The following is a 21,154-nucleotide window of genomic DNA, read 5'->3' as shown; positions in this document are numbered from 1 at the left end:
TCTGGAAACAACATATGAAAAGGACTCTTCAATGTACTTTTTCTAACAAGAACTCTCATTTGGCTTATTTACATTTGTCATATAAGCCTTAACATTACAAAATTCTGAATTCAAACCCCAAAGAACAAGGGTGACTAAGATCTCAGGATATAACAATGAGAATACCCAGAATCCTCTGTGGAATGAGATGAGAAAAAGTAAATGAAAGGCTCACTTTTAGGAACCCATCTTGTCCTCCTGGACACATATGACCTTTGGTCAGCTCCTAAGGGCCAGAGACAATATTTGAACAATCTTTGACTTTGTGTTGTCCAAAGTCAAAGATTGTTTATGTGGAGACCTATTATTCTTCCCAGATTCCATCCTGCATTAAAAGGTGAGTATAATCATCTTTTGTGCTTATCATAGAAAATCACTTGGAGATTTATAATTCTGAAGTATTTCTGAACTTCTCTTTATGTAATGAAATCTGTGAAGGGTAAATATGTTGATCAGAGACATTCGTTCAGTTCAATTTAAATGTGTATAAAAATTAATATTTTGGGGCCTTCTGGTGGCGCGGGCAGTTGAGCACAGCACTTTGAAGCTGTCCGCAGCCTCTGCAGTGCCAGTTCGATCCCCGCCGGCCTCGGAGCAACCCACATGGTGAGCAGACCTCTCCTGTCTCTCCTGCTGCTTCCCTCAGCAGTGTATTTCATCAGTCTGCCTGTTCTGTTCCCTGCTCTGTCTCTGGTGAATCCTCTCACCCTCCTGCGCATCTGGCCTGTACCCCAGCTCTTGTATAAATAAAATAAATCTTTTAAAAAAATTGATATTTTAAAAATCACAATAATTGATAGCTGGATCATTTTAAGATGTCTTGTCCCACTAAATTATGTTGTATGACATTCAAAAAAATTTTACTTAGTAATAGATTTTAGTTAGTAGCATCATTCAAAGGGCAGACATGAAGCCTTTAATTCCATGATACAGCTGATACCACTACAAAATACCCCTGCTGCTCTCAAGTTCACCTCAGGCAGGTAATGAAGTTGCAGTTCTGAGGACACCAGAATAGGATTCTTCCAGCTTAAATAACAAATCAAATCATTTTAAGTGGCCTGACTGTTGAGTAAAATAAACTCTTTAATAAATGCTAGGGTGGGCCCCCCCTGGTGGTGCAAGGGGTTAATCACTGCACTATAGAGCAATCCACAGCCTCTGCAGCATGAGTTCCGCCAGCCAGGGAGCAACCCACATGGTGCAGCAGACCTCTCCTGGCTCACCTGCTGCTCCCCTCAGCAGTGCATTTCAGTCAATCTGCGTGTTCTGTCCCCCACTCTGTCTCTGGTGAATCCTCTCACCCCGGCATCTCTGGCCTGTACCCAGCTCTTGTATGCATAAATAAATAAATCTTAAAACAAAATGCTAGGGCCTCTCACACTCAGACTTACAGCCTGAATTCAAATTCCTAATCTGATTTAATTATTAATAAATTTGCTTTTAAATCCATCCACCAATACTGATATGGACTAAAGTTACAGTAAGGACAGTTAATTCTGATTTTAAAGTTAATACAGAATTTTACCAACAGACTGATTTTGGACAGTAAGTACAAACTAAGATTCCATTCCAATATGCTCCAAGTCAACAGTAACAACCCCACCCCCAACCCAAACAAACAAAACAACCCTATCTTGTTTAACTGCATTTTGTTAAATGCTTAAGCTCTGAACGGAACTTTTGAGTCAATCAATCAGGGCCCTCTGTAGGGTAAAGCTTTTTCAGGCTTTTCTGCCCTCCCATTAGGATTGCCCTGCCTGATGGGACACCTGCAGTTGTTTCATTGTTGTAAGTTATGTTATTTACTTCTGTGGGCATGGGAGCAGTATCTAGACATTCCCAAAGAGAAGTAAGAGGCAGGAGAAGAAAACAGGAGAGAGAAGGGAAGAAAGAACCAGAGAAGCCCAGAGTGAAGACTTGCCAGGGGCTTGGAAGCCTCCTGGCCCCCACCCCCAACCTTTGTCGCCTGTGTACCTGGTTGCTGCACTACATGTAAAAGCTCAATAAAAGCCTGAGAAAGCCATGGAGGGCTCCGGGACTCTCCTTTACCCGGTCTGGGATCATACATAACCTTCTCTGAGCCATCCTGGCACTACACCCTCCCATTTCACAAAGGAGGGAAGGGAGTCAAAGGGAGATCAGTGACTGTCTGAGGTACTTGGGGATTGCCCTGGCGCCCCTGCCCATCACAATTGGTTGGGTCCGTGGGAGGAGGCATGGAGGCAACCCCCTAAGGAATGCAGAGGTGAGCCCCACAGCACTTTATCTCTCTGGCTGAAGTCCAGGCTTACACTTTGGAATTCACATTCTTAAACAGCATTCACTATAGAACAGAGAACTATTTCTGAAATAGCTTAAAACTGAGTAGCTAAAAAAACTACCGATGCATACATGGAAAAGGAAAATGCAGCATTTATCAGGGTCTTCATGCAAAGCAGAACTCTGTTCAGCCAAAACTATTTTTCAGTCACTGGGTATCACACACCTCTTGTAAGTTACTCTCATTTTATTTACCAAATATGCTCTCATTTTATTTACCAAAATTTCTTCTTCCCTGGCAGTATTTAAAAGCCTAACTTCCTAAAGCACATAAAAAAGTGTTTGCCAGGCATTATATTCTTACCAACAGTATGGGTTTTGTTTTATTTTTTATTAATATCACCGGTTCAGAACTCATTCATGTAAAAAACAAAGTTCCCAGGGTAAATGCCTTGACATCCAAGTTCTGGTTTGCTCACTGTCAGGTAAAGCAGTGCTATTTTCCCTTAAGAGAAGCCAGGGATGTTTTCTTTTTACAGGTATTTAAGGTCCCAAGAGATCTCTAAGAGCAATCACATTTAAATTGGAAGTAAAAATCCATCCTTTAACTTGTACCTATAATTTCGGGAAATAGCCACCCTCTACCATAGACTTAACACTGACCTTGTCATGTTAGCCTCTCCACTAAACATTTCTCATTTTTGTATTTCTGTCACTTTGTATCATGGTATAAGATCATACCTAGTGTTTTTATACAATAGATGAGTTTGATATTAAACATCTAAATTGAAGTAGGCTTATCAGAAAGTAGGCTTAGCTTAAATGATACAGAGAAAAGTAGAGAGAGAGATACTGAGCAGAAAATGACTTTGCTTGCATCTTATGTATAGCAAACATTCTACTAGGCAAAGTGTAACTCTAAATAATGACAAATATTCCTAGAGCTTAAAATTTTCAAACTCAAAGACTTGCTTAGGTGAACAGGTCAAAGATTCCATACATTTGTTGTGATCAAGCTCATTTTTTGCAACATTTCATCACTACTGTAACTTCAGTGAGTAGAACCTCAGAATCAGGGCCTCCCAGGTGGCACAAGGGGTTGAGCTCAGTGCTGTGGGGCTGTCCACAGCCTCTGCAGTGTGAGTTCAATCCCTGACCAGGGAGCTACCCCCCCACCCCCCGGCACAGCAGACCTCTTCTGACTCACCCACTGCTCCCCTCAGCAGTGTACTTCAGTCTATGCCTGTTCTGTTCCCTGCTCTGTCTCTGGTGAATCCTCTTACTTCCCACACCTCTGGCCTGTACCCCAGTTCTTGTAATCATAAATAAATAAATCTTTAAAAAAAAAAAGAGCCTCAGAATTGGGCACACATCTGACTGTACATATTAAGTAAATACCCCCAAATCTACCAAGTGGGTGTCAAGAATAACAACAAAGAAATTTGTTGGATGGCTTCAATGCAATACAAAATGTCTGATGCTTGTTTCTTTAAAAGTTTCTACAAAACATTTTTTTTTTTCATGAACCAAAACACACTGTGATAGAATCACAGTGTTAGAAACAGAAGAATATATTTAGGGTTTGATTCTTAGGGATATCTCCCACCTCTGCATCACACAATGTCCTAGCCTCCCCTTGCCTGGGAAGGATGTAACTCTGGGGAAGATGACAGATTCTATCTTGTGTTGTATGCAGGAGAAGGTAATTAGAAAACTTCCTTTGTCATCTCTTAAGGGGCCATGAGCATTTAGGTGCAAAAGAATTTGATAAGACCCCTATTGAGATTGACCTAGGCTGGATGAGACAGAAGTTTATTAGTTATTGCTATAAAACTTATTTTTTTTAAGATTTATTTATGTATACAAGAGCTGTGGTACAGGCCAGAGGTGTGGGGGGTTAGAGGATCCATCAGAGACAGAGTGGGGAACAGAACAGGCAGACTGACTGAATACATTGAGGGGAGCAGCGGGCGAGACAGGAGAGGTCTGCTGCGCCATGTGGGTAGTTCCCTGGCCGGGGATTGAACTCGTGTTGCAGTGGCTGCGGGTAGCTTCATAGATTGTGTCTTAACCTCTCGCATCACCAGGGAGGCACCTTGCTATGAAACTGTTAATTGCGTAAGACATTTTGGGTCTTTTAAAACCATGCAAAAAAAAAAAAGGCAAAAAAAAAAAATCAAATCTCATGTTTTGCCATCTGAGATAATGGATTATGTGCACCGAGGAGTAGAAGAGAGGGGAGGACTGGGAAGGACTGAGTGCCCTGAGGTCCTCTCGCTGCCCCCTGACCCTCTGCACTTGTGAAAAAACTGCTAGTCCCCTCCCCTGATCCCCTTTCTCAGTTCTGGGATAAAAATGAAAAAAAAAAAAAAAAAAAAAAACCTTGTCATTTTTTCACTCAAACCAAAGTCACTGAGTTCTGATCCAAATTACCTCTAGTGGCAGAGACATCTGTTTTCTCAGCTGCATTTTCCCACCAATGCTGTCTCTGGATCATGGGTGGGAGGTGGAAGTGCTGGGCCCCAGGGGGTTTTCCACATTTTCTTATTTATTGACCAAAAAAGCAGATGCCGTTTAACATCTGTCATCTAGACCTGTGATTCCAGAGGTTTATGCTGTGACCTCCTGCCCTTAAGGTCTGTTGTAAAACTAGATGCAGGTGTGTATTCAGTAACTTTGTGTATTCAGTAACTTTGTGTATTCAGTAACCTCTTTAAGTAAAGAGGACGGTTTGATGGCGTTGAACCCATTGGCATGAGAAATGTCCTTTATCAAAATCTGGTTATGTGATTTTTCTTTACAATGATTTTTATTTTTAAAAAGTTTCACAGGCAGCTCTCTTGCCCACCTGTGTCTATGTAGGCATCTCTTTTTCTCTTTCCTTTCCTTAATAAACCTGCCCTTTTACAATGTAAAATAAATAAATAAATTTATTTTTTTACTTAAAAATAAAAAGTTTCTCAAATTCCAAGTCAAAGCTGTTACATTATCACCAGTTCAAGGCCTAACTGGTTCAATATCTCTGTGTTAACAGTGTTGTCACTTTACCCTCTTAAGGGGCAGTGTTGGGGGTCGGAGGCTGTGCAGCTCCCTCCAAAGCCAGCTCTTCTACTGACCAGCATGCAAATTCTAAGGGATAGATAGGATTAAGGACTCCAAAGAGGATTCCACAGCCCTCCCCCAAAGGAGGATCAAAAACTCTGGTCTAGTTCTGAACAGAAACAAGCCCCAGGAAGGAGAAAGTGCCTATTTAAATAACTTGAGGACCTGGCCAAAGCCTGCAGCCTTAGAAAGACCTTCCAGATAGGCAATACATGTAGTGGATCCAAACGCATCAAGGCCTATGCAAGGAGTCTTCTCTGGTTTCCTAAGTCAAGTCAGACCCAAGGCTGAGGTCACGCCAAACATCTTCTAGTTGCTTTTGTGACTAATGGATAAACTGCCCAGAAGCACAATCGTTCAGCACAGAGAAAGCACTCTGCAAGAACTTCTATTTGCACACTCTAAGTTTAGGCCCCAAGAATTAAGATAATAAAAACTGCTTGCATGTGTTTCTTGTCCAGGAAACAAACCACCACCCACACATTGCAAAACAACCTCCAAACGGTAACACACATTTCATTTCATCCCCCTTTCAAACTGCCCGGTGTGGAAGGGTGGAAGTAGCTAACAGGGGTGGGGGCACCAAGCTAGGACTTAGTGTAAGCACCAGCACACGGGATAACCCATTAACTCTGAGGAATCTGGGGTCACTGTGGACCATTTTCTATTAATAGGGGATAAAGCTCCTGCATGCATTAGCGTAATGCTCTGGCAGCCCGTGAAAAATTAACTCTTTTTGGGTGAACACGAGGAAATTATGTTCTGCCCGGGCATATTTGTGTTTGAAACACGGGTGTGCGTGTACACACACACACACACACACACACACACACACACACACACGGTTTTAGGTCCATTCCCCTTAAAAATGCCAGATCCATTCCCATCGCAATCCTGGCAGTTGGGTTCATTCTCAGAGGGGTAGGTAACTCGGGAGGGAGTGGTGGCGGTCAGCTCAGTTTTGCCACGCACACAGCCAGGCCCACAGCCACTAGCAGCACTGCACTGAAAACCGCGGCGGCCACGGCCTTGTTCAGGTCACAGGGTCCCGTGCGCTCTTCTATGGACATCGAGGAGGCGCTGGCACTGGATAGGAGCTCAGCGCCCGCAGACTGCCGGGCCTGCACCGTCCAGCGGGGCACGTTGACTTTCATCTCCATGTCTCGTATCATTTCGCCCACCCGAAAGATCTCCCGCTCCAGCTCGCGCAGTTCTTGCAGGTCGAAGTGGCTCTCCGCCTCCCGCCGCAGGTTGCGGGCACTCTGGGCGCGCGCCGCGATGCCCGCTGAGCCTCCCGCCACGCCCGTGCGCACCAGCGGCCGCCGCGGCGCGTGCAATGGGAACGCCGTGCCCAGCACCAGCGCGCGCCGCAGCTCGGCTTCTAGCAGGTCCAGACAGCCGGAGAAGTTCACCCAGAGGCGCTCGAGCTCCGTGCGCTCCTCCGCGTCCAGGCTCCGGTCGCGCAGTGCGGCCGTCAGCCGGGCACAGGTGGCCACCGCCAGCTCCTGCGCCTTTTGGCGCGTCTTTTGCAACTCCTCACGCAGGTTCCGTGAGTCGGCGGAGCCGCCGACGGTCAGCATCAGGTGGTGGTAGCGCGCGGTCGCCCTGTTGAAAGCGTCCAGCAGCGCTTTGCACTCCTCTCTCGCCATGGCGGTGCGCCCCGGCCGCCGGCGGCTCCTCTCCCCAGCTCACGCGCTCAGCGCCGCATGGCGCGCCAGTCCCCTGGCCAGGCTGCCCGCGCGCTCCTCATGGCCGATACGAGGCAGACGCTGCTGCTGCTGTCGATGGAGCCCGGTCCGCACCCGCGCTGGGCGCCTCCACAGAGCGGAGAGGGGGCCCCGTCAGCTGCCCCCCATCCCGTGGTCCATCGCCCCCAGATGAGCTCCGGGGCACACACCGAGTCACCGCACGGCCCACGCCTCCACGACGGCACCCCGCGAAGCCCCAGGGGCGGACCCCATCCTCCTCGGGGCCGGCGCCCGGGCAGGCGGGCCACGGAACAGCGCGCCCCGCCTCGGCCGCGGCCAGGGCGGCCGGCGCGGGGTCCAGGACCCGCCCACCCCCGCCCATCTTCGCCGGCGCCTCCATCCTCGGACCAGGGAGGTCACGTGTGGGCCCTCGTTTTCCCTCCTGCGCACCCCTTTGCAATTCTGAATTACTAGCCCTCGGCTGGTCCAAGCGACACGTCTGCATTTCACGGATGGGGAAACTGGGGTCCAGGCTTACAAAGGGGGGCTCAGTAGCGTCTGTGCAAGGGAGGGTATTAAAACCCGGGAGCGCCGGATGGTGAGATTGTCTGCGGCGTGGGCCTGGGCACCTCGCTCCTCCCAAGCGAACTGCGAAGGGCGCCCGTGGTGAGGGCGGACTCTGGGGTCTCCCCGCCCCGGTCCACCCCACTTTCCAGCCACCCGGCTCGGACCCCACCCCTCGTGTCCGAGCCGCCTCTGGCCCCGCCCCCTTCCGCTCTGGGCACGCGCAGTCGGTGGCTCTGGGCGGGGCGGGTGGGAGTAGGAAGAGCTCTGCGCCGCTGAGCCCCACCCCCCGACCGGGCGGGCTGAATGATTGCTCCGTGCTCACGTCACTCTTAGCATGAGCTGCCTCTCATTGGACAGATCCAGGGAGGCTCCGCCCAACGGCGGGGGCTGGCGAGTTGAGCGGCGCCCTAGCGCAGGGCTGGTGGGCACTGAGGTCCGAGCCGAGGGGCCGGGAGGTGTCGCCGCGGCTCCGGGAAGGGCCGGGAGTGAAACTATGTAGTCTTTTAAGTAAGTGTCCGCCCCTGCGGTCTTCTCCTGCGCCTCCCTCCCTCCCGCGGCTGCGCCTCGGGTCTAAGGCCGGGCGGAGCCTCAGAGTGGGGGGGAGGGGCTCATTCCTCGCCCCGGCCGGCGCCCCGCGGCGCCCCAGCCTGCGCGGGGCGGCCCTCGGGGTCCTCGGCTCTGTTTGTGTGGACCGCCCGGCCGGAGCCCTCCCGGGTCTCGTCCGTAACCGGGCCCTGTTTATCTATCTGCTCTTTGTATCCGGACTGGGAAAGGTGGGGTAAAGAATGCGCCCTCTGACCCCGGCGGCTCCGGGCCGGGAGGTGGGTTCGGGGTCCTGGGAGCTCGGACTTGGAGGCGTTGAAAGGGTCACGCTCATGGGCTGAGAGGGGTCCGAGCCTCGCCTGCCCGCGCGAGTGGAGGGGTGGCCTGGGTAGGGGGTCTGGAACGTCGGGCCAGGCGATTGTGGCTTCCCAGGATGATGAAGGTGCAGAAGAGGGAAAGGGGAATCTCGCTGGGACTCCTCATCCTGCTGGGTAAAGATTACTCCGGGAAAAGTGTTAAGCACCTAAGATGTTCTGGACTCTGGGTCTGTTCAGTTCTTTTCGTTGAGAATGGGCTGCTCAGAGGCACTCAAGTCCATGCCCCCGCTGGCCGCTCCTCCAGGTGCTGGAGACTTGAGGGGCAGGTGGGTATTTGCAGCCTTGGTGGGCGGCGGCAGCAGCAGCAAGTGGCGCATCTTCCTTGAGGGTTTAGGACATTGAGGGAATGAGAAGCTAGTGGAACTGGAGGGACTACCAGTTTGCAAGGGAGCTGGGATTTCACAGAGGAACTCTCTGGGTTTCACAGAGAGAGACCCCTTTTTAAATTAAGTAATCATCTTCCCAACAGCCCTAGAGAAAAGCAGGGGGTATTAACATTTAGAGACGGCCCTCACTAGGGGTGTGTTGAGGCAGCCTTGCGAGTTCAGAGTTGGGCCCCTGGGCGCACTCACTCAACGGTTCAGTTCTTCAGTGAATGGATTGGCAGGTGTTGGGTGTCCTGCCTTGGCTCAAGCCTTGGCCATTCTTTTTTTTTTTTTTTTTAAGATTTATTTATTTTTATACAACAGCTGGGGTACAGGCCAGAGGTGCGGGAGAGGAAGAGGATTCACCAGAGACAGAGCAGGGAGCAGAACAGGCAGATGACCAAAATACATTGCTGAGGGGAGCAGCTGGCGAGACAGGAGAGGTCTGCCCTGCCATGTGGGAGTCTCGCTGGCTGGCTGGGATTGAACCCACACAGCAAAAGCTGCGGACAGCTTCACAGCATTGTGTTCAACCTGCTGCGCCACCGGGGAGGCCCTCAAGCCTTGACCATTCTGTGAGGCTTAAGGTCTCAGTCACTCACGGGCCAAATGAGGACCTTGGCAGGGAATAGTAATTTTCAGGACAAAATGAGTAGGGAAAACCCATCTCTTTGGGGGAAGCTTTAGGGACTAGAGAGGGAGATGAGGCTGCAAGCTGGGTCCCCGAGCCTTGGAGATCGGAAGTGAGAGGCCCTCAATGCCAAGCAGGAAGTGGAGATCTGATAAGGCGAAAGGGAAGTCATTGCAGGATACTGCACAGACCTCAAGTGCTCATCACTTTGTTGTCTTTCTGGAAGACAGGGTAGGCTGAGATCTAGTGGGGGCGAGCCTGAAGCATCCCTTGCAAGGGGGGATGAGAGCAGGAACAGATACTTCTGATCAGCCCAAGTGGAAAGCAGTGGTGCTCCGAAGTTGGGTAGATTTATATTCTCATCTGACACCTTGGGTGAGCTCTGCCTATCTTGACTTGTCATTGAAATAATCCTGCCTGGCTGCATTGCTGGGAGAGTGAGCAGTAGTGTGCCTCAGCTCAGGTCTGGGGTCAAGGTCTTGGTTGTGCTGCTCTGTGGCTCTTGACTGGTGTTGCCCTCTGGAGGGCAGTGGCTTGATTCTTGGTACTCATGTATCTGTGAGCTGCTCGTCTTTTTGTCTGGGTCTCTCTCTGTTTATGAAGCACCAGTGTTAGGTTGATATCCAGTAACTTCTTCCTAGAGCAGAGGAATAAGACTCTGTGATGATACAAGGCCTAGAAAGAACTGAAGCATCCAGACCTGGTTTTTCTGAGGTTGTTTCTGTATCTGAGACACACTGAGAAGCAACTGTTGGAGCTGCTGCCTTTTGGTCCAAGAAACCAGCAGGAGAGGAAGGTGCTGGTGGCTCCTCCCACTGCAAAGCTAGGAGCAGGTTGATGTATAGTGTTGTTCTGAGGGGCTCCTTTACATTTCTCTATTCCCTTGCTGGTCACACCCCCTTCCACACCCTTCTCTTCTCTCTTCCTCTCTGACCTTCCAGTTTCCAGCTGTCTGTGTGTTTGGCTAGCTCTGAGCACACCCTCTGCAGGGCTGCTGCCCAGGGCTGGCCCTTCACTCTTCTTTGGATATGGGCTGTGTTTCCAGCTCCTATGAGAGGTGAACTCTCCCAGGGAGCTTGAGCTTCCTCGAATACCGCATTATCATTTTGTTCAAGCAATGAACAGTTCTGTGTGCCTGCTGCGAGCCAGGTGTTGACCGTACACTTTGAGAAAAGTATGGACAGGATCCATAGATGTGACAAGCCAGAAGGACACCAGTGACTGTGCAACGTGCATTACATCATCAGATTGCTTTCATTTGATAGTTAACATAGATGGATATAAAGTTTTTTTTTTAATTTTTTTTAAAGATTTATTTATTTATAGAAGCACTGGGTACAGTCAGAAGCGCGGGAGGGTGAGAGAGTTCACCAGAGCCAGAGCGGGGAGTAGAGCAGGCAGAAGGGCAGAAGGACCGAAGTACACTGCTGAGGGGAGCAGCGGGCGGCAGGAGAGGACTGTGCGCCATGTGGGACCCTCCTCTGGTGGCCGGGGAGCAGCCGGGGATCGAACCAGCACTGCAGAGGCTGCGGGCAGCCCTGCAACCCAGCGCTCAACCGCTGCGCCACCGGGGAGGCCCTAAAGTTTTCTTTTTTTGACTTCTGTATCACAAATTAAACCAGCTGGAGTATTACTCATGAGTTGGAAAGTGGACCTGGTCAGGGTTTGGTCAGGGTCTTGAAAGAGATGGAGCAGCCACAGCAGGGAGATTTTGGCAGGGAGTGCATTTCTGGGAGGCGCTGACTTCCCTGCTGAGCCAGGCTGCACGCTGTCACCAGATGGTGCCTGGCCACCCAGACTCATCTGGGCTGGTAGAATAGTTGAGGACCACAAAACCACCACCTCCTGAAATGCCCCGTACTGGTTTGAGGCCTTGCCTGACTCTGCTGTTACTATAGTAATCTCAGCTAAGTCATGTTCAGGGTTTCACTGGATTTTCTACAAATCATCCCATCATTTGAGCTGCGGTGAAGGGAGGGTGCAGGGGGGAGAGGGAGGGATTTTTTTAAAAAGGAATTTAAAAGAGAATTTATCATGTTTCTAGTCAGTTTACTTTGCACGTTACTTTAAAATATAAAACTGGTTTTTGGAATTCAGCTTGTCTGGGCATTAAGTTATTTTTAACCATTCACCCCTATATAAGAATTCGACTCTGGCATTAGGGACCAGATTGTATGTGTTTATTACATAACTGCATATTACACTGGACAGAAAGGTTGGGAATGGTGCTGAACAGAGGATTCAGTCATTAGCAACCAGGAGGACTGATGTCCAAGGAAAAGCAGATAATGTGAAAATAAATCACAGCAAGTTCTGTCCTGTTCGCCAGCATTGCTTGCCAAGGGTCTTTTGTATTTACATAGTTTCATGCATTGGACTGCTTGAATGTTTGATGTGTTCAGATCCTTCCCTTACTGTGTTTCCCCTCTCCTATTCACTCTTTGCTGATGCTTATTTCTTTTCTGGGCTCATCTTCTCATTTAGTACCAAAAAAATATACTTTGGGTTCTCAGTGCCTGTTTCTGCCTCCTGAACCTTTGCCCTTCCAGGGATGCCTCCTTTACTCCCTCATTCCTCCCACTTCTGCTTTTCCCTTCTCTGTCTGAACCTTACCCCTCCCAGTGCTTTTCTAGAGTTGTGTTTTGCTTTTCTGGTGCATATTCCTTGCCTCTCTGCCAGGTTCTTAGCTCCTCCATTGAAGCTTGCTCTTGTCACCTCCATTTGGGGTGGAGGTGCTGTCACTCTGCCAGCATCTTGTCTGAGGGACAGAGTATCCCTTCCCAGCCTGTCTGAACATATCACAGTCTGTTCTCTTGTGTTTTTTTTTTTTTTCCCCAAAGCATCTTTACTTTTGTGCCCAGCCACATAGAACCAACTGTGTCAGGAACCAGGAAGAATTTTGTTTTCTTGTCACTCTGTCACAGCAAAATTTCATTATCTAGTTTTTCTGGTAGGGACACACAAAAGGATTATCTGGGCTCCAGCAATAACCAAATTCAACAATTCAATACCTGAATTGTTGCAGATTTGTCTCTGGAGCCAAGGAAAGAGTTCTACTTAGCCATTTTTATGCTGGCCTCTTCTCCCTAAGAGGATTGGCAGGGAGCTCAGGGACCTCCTTCAGGTAGTCCCCAGGAAGGGTAGTAGCCAAGACAGCTCTGGCAAGACCAGACTGAGGGAATTCATTGTGGGAGTTGTGCGGCTTTTTGTCATGGGGACCTTTGAGGAAAATGAAGTATGACTCCTGTCTGTCTGTGGCTCATGAAATATCCTCCAAGCCAGGCATATTTATTTTACATGATGGGTGTAGTGGTTACAGGGATGGATTTTAGAATAAACTTTGATATCACCTAACTGAGTCACCTAACTGAGCCTCAGTTTCTTTATCAGTGACATGAGGGTTAATGATTACTGTAGTTATTGTGAGCATTAGTTATAGTTAGTTACCTATAGGTATTATGAGCGTTAAAATGGGATAGGGATGCATAGACATTATCACAGTGTCTGATCTACATTTGCTCTCAAATGGCTGTTGTTATCATGGAATATTATTAGATATAAAGTAATTCAGTTTTTCATTCATTTCTCACTCCTCTGTATCAAGAATATATTCACTTGATGCTCTTTAACAGCTGCTGATTTTCTCTTTTCAATGAAAAGAAGAGGCTTTAAGCTCAAGGTTAGAACCTTTGGCAAGCAGTAGTATCTAGCAAGATTTTAAATAATGCCAATAGTTTTTATAATTAAAAAATTATGATTATCTTCACTTTATGGGAAGCGGTACCATTTTTCCATCTAAAGTAATAATGGCTTTTAAAAAATACATTTTAAAAGGGAGTAGGCGTTTAAAGGGAAAACACTAGGAATAGAACTGACACGTACAATTGTGCAGATTATTCACTGTGCAGGGGTGGAGAGTGTATGGACCCATATATAACCTATGAGCTTATCATTCCATGTGCACTAGCACAGTGCTGCATCCACTGGGGAAATGGGATGCTTTTTCTAATTCTCACAAAGGCACCATGTAGGCTTGCAGTTGCTGGTGGCACACTGGAATGCACTATGGTAAAAATAATGAGGGTGGCATGTAAAAGGAAGTTGTGCAAACAGGTATTAATAGTTCCCATTGCACAGACTGTGATAGAGACTCAGAGAGGTGGAATGACATGACTAGAACTCTGAAATCTTTTCTGTACCTAGTTTTTGTATTTCTCTCTGATAGATCACTCTGTGAGTGGTAAGAGAAGCCCACTGGGGCAATGGAGGCCCCTTCACAGCAGTAGTAAAATCTATGCAGAAAATACAAATACTGTAATAAAAGTATATGGTTCATGATCTTTGTGGAGAAAATTTAATTGGAAGATATAGAAGATGTACATAGAGGGGCATACCATGTTCATGGATAATGTTTGCTATAAAGACATTGACTCTCCATTCCATAAACACTCTCAACAGAATTTTTTGTGGAGTTGTTGATTCTAATGCATCTAATATTGTAAAGAATTAGGAATAACCAGACAATTTCTAAGAACAAGATAGGGGAGTACTTACTCTACAGAATATCAATGCTTATTTTCAAACTGTAGTCATATAAAATAGTAGTCTACATATTAAAAATGCAAACTATGTTATTAGTAACTTTAAAATACTCATGTTAAAATATTTGGGATACTGTTAAAATAAACACAAAGTTACTAAAAATGTCACTTGTTTAATTTTTAATGTTACTAATAGATAAGTAAAAGCTACATAATATATGTAATTACATTTCTTACAGATGTATGTTGGATAGCTCTTATTGAGGCCACTGAAACAGTAGATGCCAGAAATAGCCCAAACATGCAGGGACTTGGAATATGACAAAGGTAGCAGTATTAGCTAGGTGTGAAAAGGATAGACTTAAAAAAAATGATTTGGCTTATGCTATGGACTGAATGTTTGTGTCCTCTCCTCCTCCCCCTCACTTTCCCACCCCATACACACAACGTTCAGTGAAGCCTAATCCTGAACCTAATGGTATATGGAGGTGAGATTTTTGGGAGCTAATTTAGATTAGATTCATCCTGAGTGTGAGGCCCTCCTGATTAAATTAATGCCATTATAAAAAAGGGGAAGAAAAAGGAGAACTCTCTATGCCATCAGGATGTAGCAAGAAAATGGTTATCTGTAAATTAGGAAGCAGGCCCTCATCAAGAACCAGATCTGCCTACACCTTGATCTTTATCTTCTCAACCTCCAGAACTGTGAGATGTTAATGTTTGTTGTTTATACTATCTAGTCTGGTATTTTGTTACAGAGCCCAAACAGATTAGACAACTCACCAAACAGAAAAAAATAAAATTAGTTGCCTGATTTATAGTATATGTAAACATTAGATGAAGAAGTAAAAAATGAAAAACTTTGAGATATGTAGAAATTATGGAATATTTTTATGGTTTTGGAGTGGAAAAGAATGTGTTTCAATTAGCCTTTGCTACATAAATCATAACAAACCAGCCCAAAATTTAGCAAATCAATCAATCAATCAATCTTTAAAAAAAAAGAAAAAAAAAGAAAAAGATACTTAAAAAAAAAAACAACACAGGGCCTCCCCGGTGGCGCAGTGGTTGAGTGCTGGGTTGCGAAGCTGCCCGCAGCCTCTGCAGCGCCGGTTCGATCCCTGGCTGCTCCCTGGCCACCGGAGGAGGGTCCCACATGGCGCACAGACCTCTCCTGCCGCCCTCTGCTCCCCTCAGCAGTGTACTTTGGTCCTTCTGCCTGCTCTGCTCCCCGCTCTGGCTCTGGTGAACTCTCTCACCCTCCCGCGCTTCTGACTGTACCCAGTGCTTGTATAAATAAATAAATCTTTAAAAAAAAATTAAAAAAAAACAAAACAAAACACAGTTTATTATTTGTCAGTGTTCTGTGGGTAGGCTGGATAGTTCTTATCCTGGTCTTAGCTGAACTTCAGCTGACAGTTGACTGTGCTTACCCGGCCCTCTGGGCCTCTTTTTCCAGTCTTTCATCACTCAGGCTCCTTCACGGTGGTGTCAGGGTACCAAAAGAGTGGGAGTGGAATCTGCAGAGCCTCTTGAGACTGGCACTCAGAAATCAGGGTGTAAATTCTTTTTTTTTTTTTAAAGATTTTTATTTATTTATACAAAACTGGGGTACAGGCCAGAGGCTCAGGAGGGTGAGAGAATTCACCAGAGACAGAGTGGGGAGCAGAACAGGCAGACGGACCAAAAACACTGCTGAGGGGAGCAGCAGGCAACGCAGGAGAGGTCTGCTGCACCATGTTAATTTCTCCCTGGCTGGCCAGTAATCGAACCTGCACTGTGGACAGCTTCTCAGTGGGCATTCAACCCGGTGCACCACCGGGGAGGCCCAGGGTGTAAATTGTGTCTGTTGCTCGCCTAAAGCAAAATGCAGGACTGACTCAGAATCAAGGGGTAGGGAATTAGACATCATCCCTTGATAGAGGAAATCAAAGAGGCATACCAGATGATAGGCAGATTTTCTACGAGCCAAAAAACACTGACCATTGGAGCAAAGATTGACAAGAACAACTATGTTAAAACCATACACTTCTATTTTTGAAAACACTCATTTGAAAAAGTGCAAAGATTAGTCATAGATTGGAAGATGTTTGCGACATCTTTTAGTATCTGTCCATATAAAAAGTATGAATTATAAGGAAAAGGCCAATAGCTCAGAAAAATGGCAGAAGACCTAATTTATAGAAAATAAGGAAATTATTTAAATTTTAGTAGAGAAATGAAATTTGAAAGAGGCAAACTATTTTATATTGGCAGATTGAGAAAAATGAGATAATCTGATGAGACCAAGAAGTGCTGACTAGGATGTGAGGAAGAGTAGCTCATGTACTTGTCATGGGGGTAGAAAGAATTGTCCACATCCGCTGGGGGTGCAGGAGATGCACCCTGCTGCTCCTCCAGTAAGGACGTTGCTACTTCCTTGCTCAGGAAACACCTAAGGGTATAAGAGTGTTCATTTGCCACAGTGTTTGTAAATCTGAAAATGTGGTAGCAACTTAATACAGGATATTAAATAAACTGTGGCATGTTCAATTAAAAGAATACTACGCAGTAGGAATTAGTAAATGAATGAGAGCTGAGTGGATTAGCATGGGTGCATTTGAAGATATAATGTTGATTGAGAAGTGTGTTTCAGAATACTCACTGTATGTCATTTATGTAGTTTGAAGCCCACAAAACAGTACTTTAGATTGGTTACAGAAATTTGGGCAGGAAGAAAAACTTTAGGATAGTGCTTGGGATAGAGAATAGGATCATAAAGGCACAGTTGGTGGATCCCAATCTATTCTGATGTATTTTATTCAAAGAAAAATCTATGGCAAATATGGCCAACTGTTAAAATTTGGTAATTCTGGGTGGTAGGTTTGCGTTATTACTCCATGCTTTTCTGTATGCCTAAATATTTCATTAAAATGTATGCATATTTTTTAAAATGTCGTAATTTTGGTCATGTAAGATGTTCTAAAAATAGCCATTTCTACTTTTACAATGACTTAGCATTTAACAGGATTTTCAGCACATAATTTATTCATTTAATCAATAAAAAGAGTCATCCTGGAATTGGTGGGTTATCTTTGATATTTCCTGATGGAGTGTGAAGTCTGTAGTCTAAAAAAACAGTCTGCAGAATAGAATCATACATGTCAGGGGTGCTTTTTAGAAATTGCCAGATCAAGACTTTTATGTGGGATATAAATCTGAAAGTGATCATTTACTGCCTTTTCCTTTCATCCCAGGAGACTCCTTTTGCCCCATCTGAAGTCCATATGGCTTTGTATGATGAAGATCTCCTGAAAAACCCTTTCTATCTGGCTCTTCAGAAGTGGCGTCCGGACTTATGCAGCAAGGTGGCTCAAATCCATGGCATTGTAAGTGCAAGGTGGTCCTTCTCCATTAGGTATGAATCTGGCACTGCCTACAAGGCCAGAAATATGTGAGAGTTTGGTTGTTTAGAGGCAGTCAGTTGCAGATCTACTCAGTGTTATAGACCCCAGACCATGCTCAACTTGTCAAATGAGCAGAGTGGGACTGTCATGAGCTGCTTAAGCCTCCTGGGACTGCAGTCCTGGGACTGCAGCCTCCTGGGACTGCAGCAGACAGGACTGTAATCCTGTCTCTGAACTCTCAGTTTCAGGTGACACTGGTCTCACTGTATATGTTCACCTCTGTTTTGCTTGTTTCCCATTTGACCTTGAGGGCTTCTCAGGGGCAGAAATGATGTTCAGCCCACAGTGAGTGATGTTCAGCCCACAGTGAGTTCTCATCTGTGGGATGATGCTCACTTCCCTAGGATTAGGGAACATATAGACACATTCATACATACCTGTCAAAGGCATTTTAAAGCCTGCAGGGGCAGCGAGGCCACAGCATCTGCTGCCTGAGGGAGATTCCCTCACTTTTAGGTGCTGGTGAGATCAGCAGGCATCTTGCTTGGACACCAGTGCCCTCTCTCTGTGGTCTCTGCTTGAGAACTTCTTGCTGTGTGTTGCCTCTTTCCCATATCCCTGCTCTTCGTGCCAGTGGCGTGACTTGTCCCATGTTCTGTCAGGTGGTTGATGAGTTGCACGAAAGGAGGACTCATTTCAGCTCACGTCAACTTGAGCTTCCCGGCTGCCTTTCACCTTCCTTAGTACACCCCTCTACCACCAGAAGCCTGATTTCTTAAAGTCTTATGATTGGTGTTGTGACTCCTGTATGTGCCCTGGGATTTTTGTGCTTTGGATTTTAGACACCGTAAAATTCATTATAAAAAAAAATTAGGAAATATAGGTGTTATCAAGATAATAAAAATCTCATCTCGTAAAGCTTACCAAAGACATTCATTGTCAACTCTTCTTCCATACTTGTTGTGAAATGATGCTCTAAGTAGTCTTTGATCCTGGGGATGCTGCAAAAAATATGAACATGCAGGGCCTCCCCTGGTGGTGCAGCGGTTGAGCGCTGGGCTGCGAGGCTGCCCGCAGCCTCTGCAGCGCCGGTTCATTCCCTGGCCGCTGGCGAGGGTCCCACAAAAAAAAAAAAAAAAAAGAACATGCATCATTATCTTAGCCCTCATGGAGCTTAAATGCTAGTAGGAAAGGTGACAACATTTTGGGCAAATATACGCTGATTATAACTGGTCAGCGTTACAGAGACATAATCTAGGACACAGAAGCAATCTTGTTAGTCGGGAGGGCTGTGCCTGATACAGGAAATATTTCTTGCCCATCTTCCTTCTATTTAAAAATACTGCCTGGGGCCTCCCCTGGTGACGCAGCGGTTGAGCGCTCGGCTGCAAAGCTGCCTGAAGCCTCTGCAGCGCCAGTTCAATCCCCGGCCGCCGGGCGAGGGTCCCACATGGCGTGCAGACCTCTCCTGTCACACCCACTGCTCCCCTTAGCAGTGTTTTCAGTCCATCTGCCTGTTCTGCTCCCCTCTCTGGCCCTGGTGAATTCTCTTACCCTCCTATGCTTCTAACTGTACCCAGTGCTTGTAAAAATAAATAAATCTTAAAAAAAAAAAACAAAAAAAACTATTTGGCATTTAAAAAAAATAAAAAAATAAAAATACTGTCTGGATAAGAACATATTGTCATAAGTAACTCCCTTCTGCTTTAAAAAAAATACCACACACTGGAGAGCTGTTATTTCTCAGTGAGCTCTGGCGATCTCTGTCTCAGCCACCACCCTGTTGCCGGCACAGAGCATAGTTTCTGTCACCCAGTAGATGTTTTTTCAGTAATAAACTCGCTTTAATGAAAGGAGAGTTTTGAATAAGAACTTTTTAAAAAATAAGATTTATGTATTTATGCTTACAAGAATTGGGGTGTAGGCCAGAGGTCCAGTGGGTGTAGAGGGTGAGAGTATTCACCAGAGACAGAGTGGGGAGCAGAACAGGTGGAGCGATTAAAATACACTGCTGAGGGGAGCAGTGGGCCAGACAGGAGAGGTCTGCTGTGCCCTGTGGGTCAGCTCCCTGGGATTGAACTTGTGCTGCTGTGGCTGGCGTGATAGCTTCATAGTGCTGAGACTTAACCCCTTGTGCTACCAGTGAAGCCCTGAATAAGAACTTTTCTGTCTTGCGCACTAGTTTTGGCTATACCAAGGAAGGGGAGATTCTTCTCAAACTGTGTTGATCCAAGTCCGCAGTGGACCCAAGTCCCTGGGCCCCTAACTCTAGCCCCTGCCGACATCCATGGGACCATGAGGAGCTGTTCAAGGCCCACGTTTGGCAGCACTGAATTTCTGGCCTTGCTGGGCTTGGTTCAGTGGAGGCACGAGTCAGCGAGGCCATTTCTCAGCAGAAGTCAACAGCAGGAAGCAGCGATAGCTGGGCTGCTCAGCCTGGTTCATGTTGATGACCAGCTCCTGCCCTCTCTTCGCTGGGTGATGGGCGCTGGCTCATTCCTGAGCAGTGCTCCGTGCATACCTGTTGGTTGAAGGAAAACAATTCCAATTACTTCTGGAAGAGTGCTCATACTTTCTAAGAGATCCATGTGTCCTCAGCAAATAAATGCTACATTTCTTTTCATAGGGCTTGATCCTTGGGCCTAGTTTGGCTGTTTTTGAATCTGCCCTGGGCAATAGAGCCTTTTAGTGGGCTTTGAAAGGGGTGAGATCACCACTTTAAAATGTTCCCCAAGGTTTTTTCTGCCCCTACACTTGTCCCTACAAGCCATGCACATGGACTGCCTGTCCTCACATGATGGCAGGTGGCAGCTGGGGGTACAGTTTGACTGTCCCTACCCCCCACCCCTCTGCCCCCAGCCACTCCTTGACTTTGGTGTCCTTCCCAAGTCTTCCTCTGATGGGGATTCCTCTGTGGCCAAGCAGATGCCTCCAGTGTCCCCTGGTCCTTGGGACACCCACACACTGTTTGTCATGGTTACCCCTGTGCTTATCATCACCTGGATGATTATGCAGCTGTGGCTTCAAAGGGCCTGCTGCATGCCTGCTGTGTCCATGGGGCATCTGGGGGAGGCCCCCATGATCCCCAGGTGGATTGGTTGGTCCCTTTGTCTATAGGAAAAACAACAATTACAAAAGGAGATTAAATTTGATCCTTTTATTGTGGTCCTTTAATTATAGGGTACAGAGGCTTTTGAAGGCTAGTCTGGAAACATGTCTCTTAAGTTCCAAAGAACTAACTTTCAAAAAAAATCACTGGTCAAATCACTAAGGGCTTTGAGGCCTATGTTCCAGGGTGTTTAGTGTAGACTCAGCCCACAAACATTTGTAGAGCAGCTACTATGTGCCAGGCACTGCGCTGGATTTACAGGGTCCCACAGATAAGTGGGGAGCACAGCAAGCTTTCAGGGGATTCTAGAAATAGGCCATTTGCAGGACAGAGGAATGAGTATCAGGACAGAAGTTGTCACTGGTTCCGTGGGTTGCACACCCAGCCTGGGGGGATTTGCAGAGGGTTGCTTTAGACTCGGTATCATTAATAACAATTCTTGCTTTCTTACTGGTTTTTCTTTAATTATGGTAATTTCTTTAAATAAGGTAGTGAAATAAAAAGTTTTGTTCAACTTTGAAATGAATAGGTCGCAACTTATGGA

The 21,154-nt window shown here is 46.6% G+C and overlaps 2 protein-coding genes across 6 annotated transcripts in view; one reads left to right on the top strand and one right to left on the bottom strand.

The window, feature by feature from the left end:
* Window positions 1-2,422: 2,422 nt before the first annotated feature.
* Window positions 2,423-7,060, bottom strand: RGS9BP (regulator of G protein signaling 9 binding protein). Its single transcript, XM_037518126.2, has one exon. The coding sequence runs from the start codon at window positions 7,050-7,052 to the stop codon at window positions 6,354-6,356; it is 699 nt and encodes a 232-aa protein (XP_037374023.1). The 5' UTR covers window positions 7,053-7,060; the 3' UTR covers window positions 2,423-6,353.
* A 1,008-nt stretch (window positions 7,061-8,068) lies between these two features.
* ANKRD27 (ankyrin repeat domain 27) overlaps window positions 8,069-21,154 on the top strand; it is a 52,007-nt gene continuing 38,921 nt past the window's right edge. For 3 of the 5 annotated variants that reach the window (XM_054697058.1, XM_054697057.1, XM_054697059.1), the window contains exons 1-2: window positions 8,461-8,479; window positions 17,352-17,483. In XM_054697058.1, coding sequence (XP_054553033.1) covers window positions 17,382-17,483 — 102 coding nt within the window. In that variant the 5' untranslated portion in view covers window positions 8,461-8,479; window positions 17,352-17,381. Of the gene's footprint in view, window positions 8,166-8,320; window positions 8,432-8,460; window positions 8,480-17,351; window positions 17,484-21,154 lie in introns of those variants that run through there. The other 2 variants (XM_037516361.2, XM_037516362.2) reach the window with 2 other exon arrangements.

The sequence above is a fragment of the Talpa occidentalis genome, unplaced genomic scaffold (genome assembly GCF_014898055.3).
Source record: "Talpa occidentalis isolate TD23 unplaced genomic scaffold, MPIMG_talOcc4v2.1 talOcc4.17, whole genome shotgun sequence".
Lineage (NCBI taxonomy): Eukaryota > Metazoa > Chordata > Mammalia > Eulipotyphla > Talpidae > Talpa > Talpa occidentalis.
The sequence above is the reverse complement of the archived record's forward strand: the minus strand, read 5'-3'. Positions and strand labels throughout refer to the sequence as shown.

What these genes read in the sequence shown, in the direction of transcription:
- RGS9BP (XM_037518126.2), bottom strand. Translation starts at nt 7,052, where the DNA reads ATGGCGAGAGAGGAGTGCAAAGCGCTGCTGGACGCTTTCAACAGGGCG.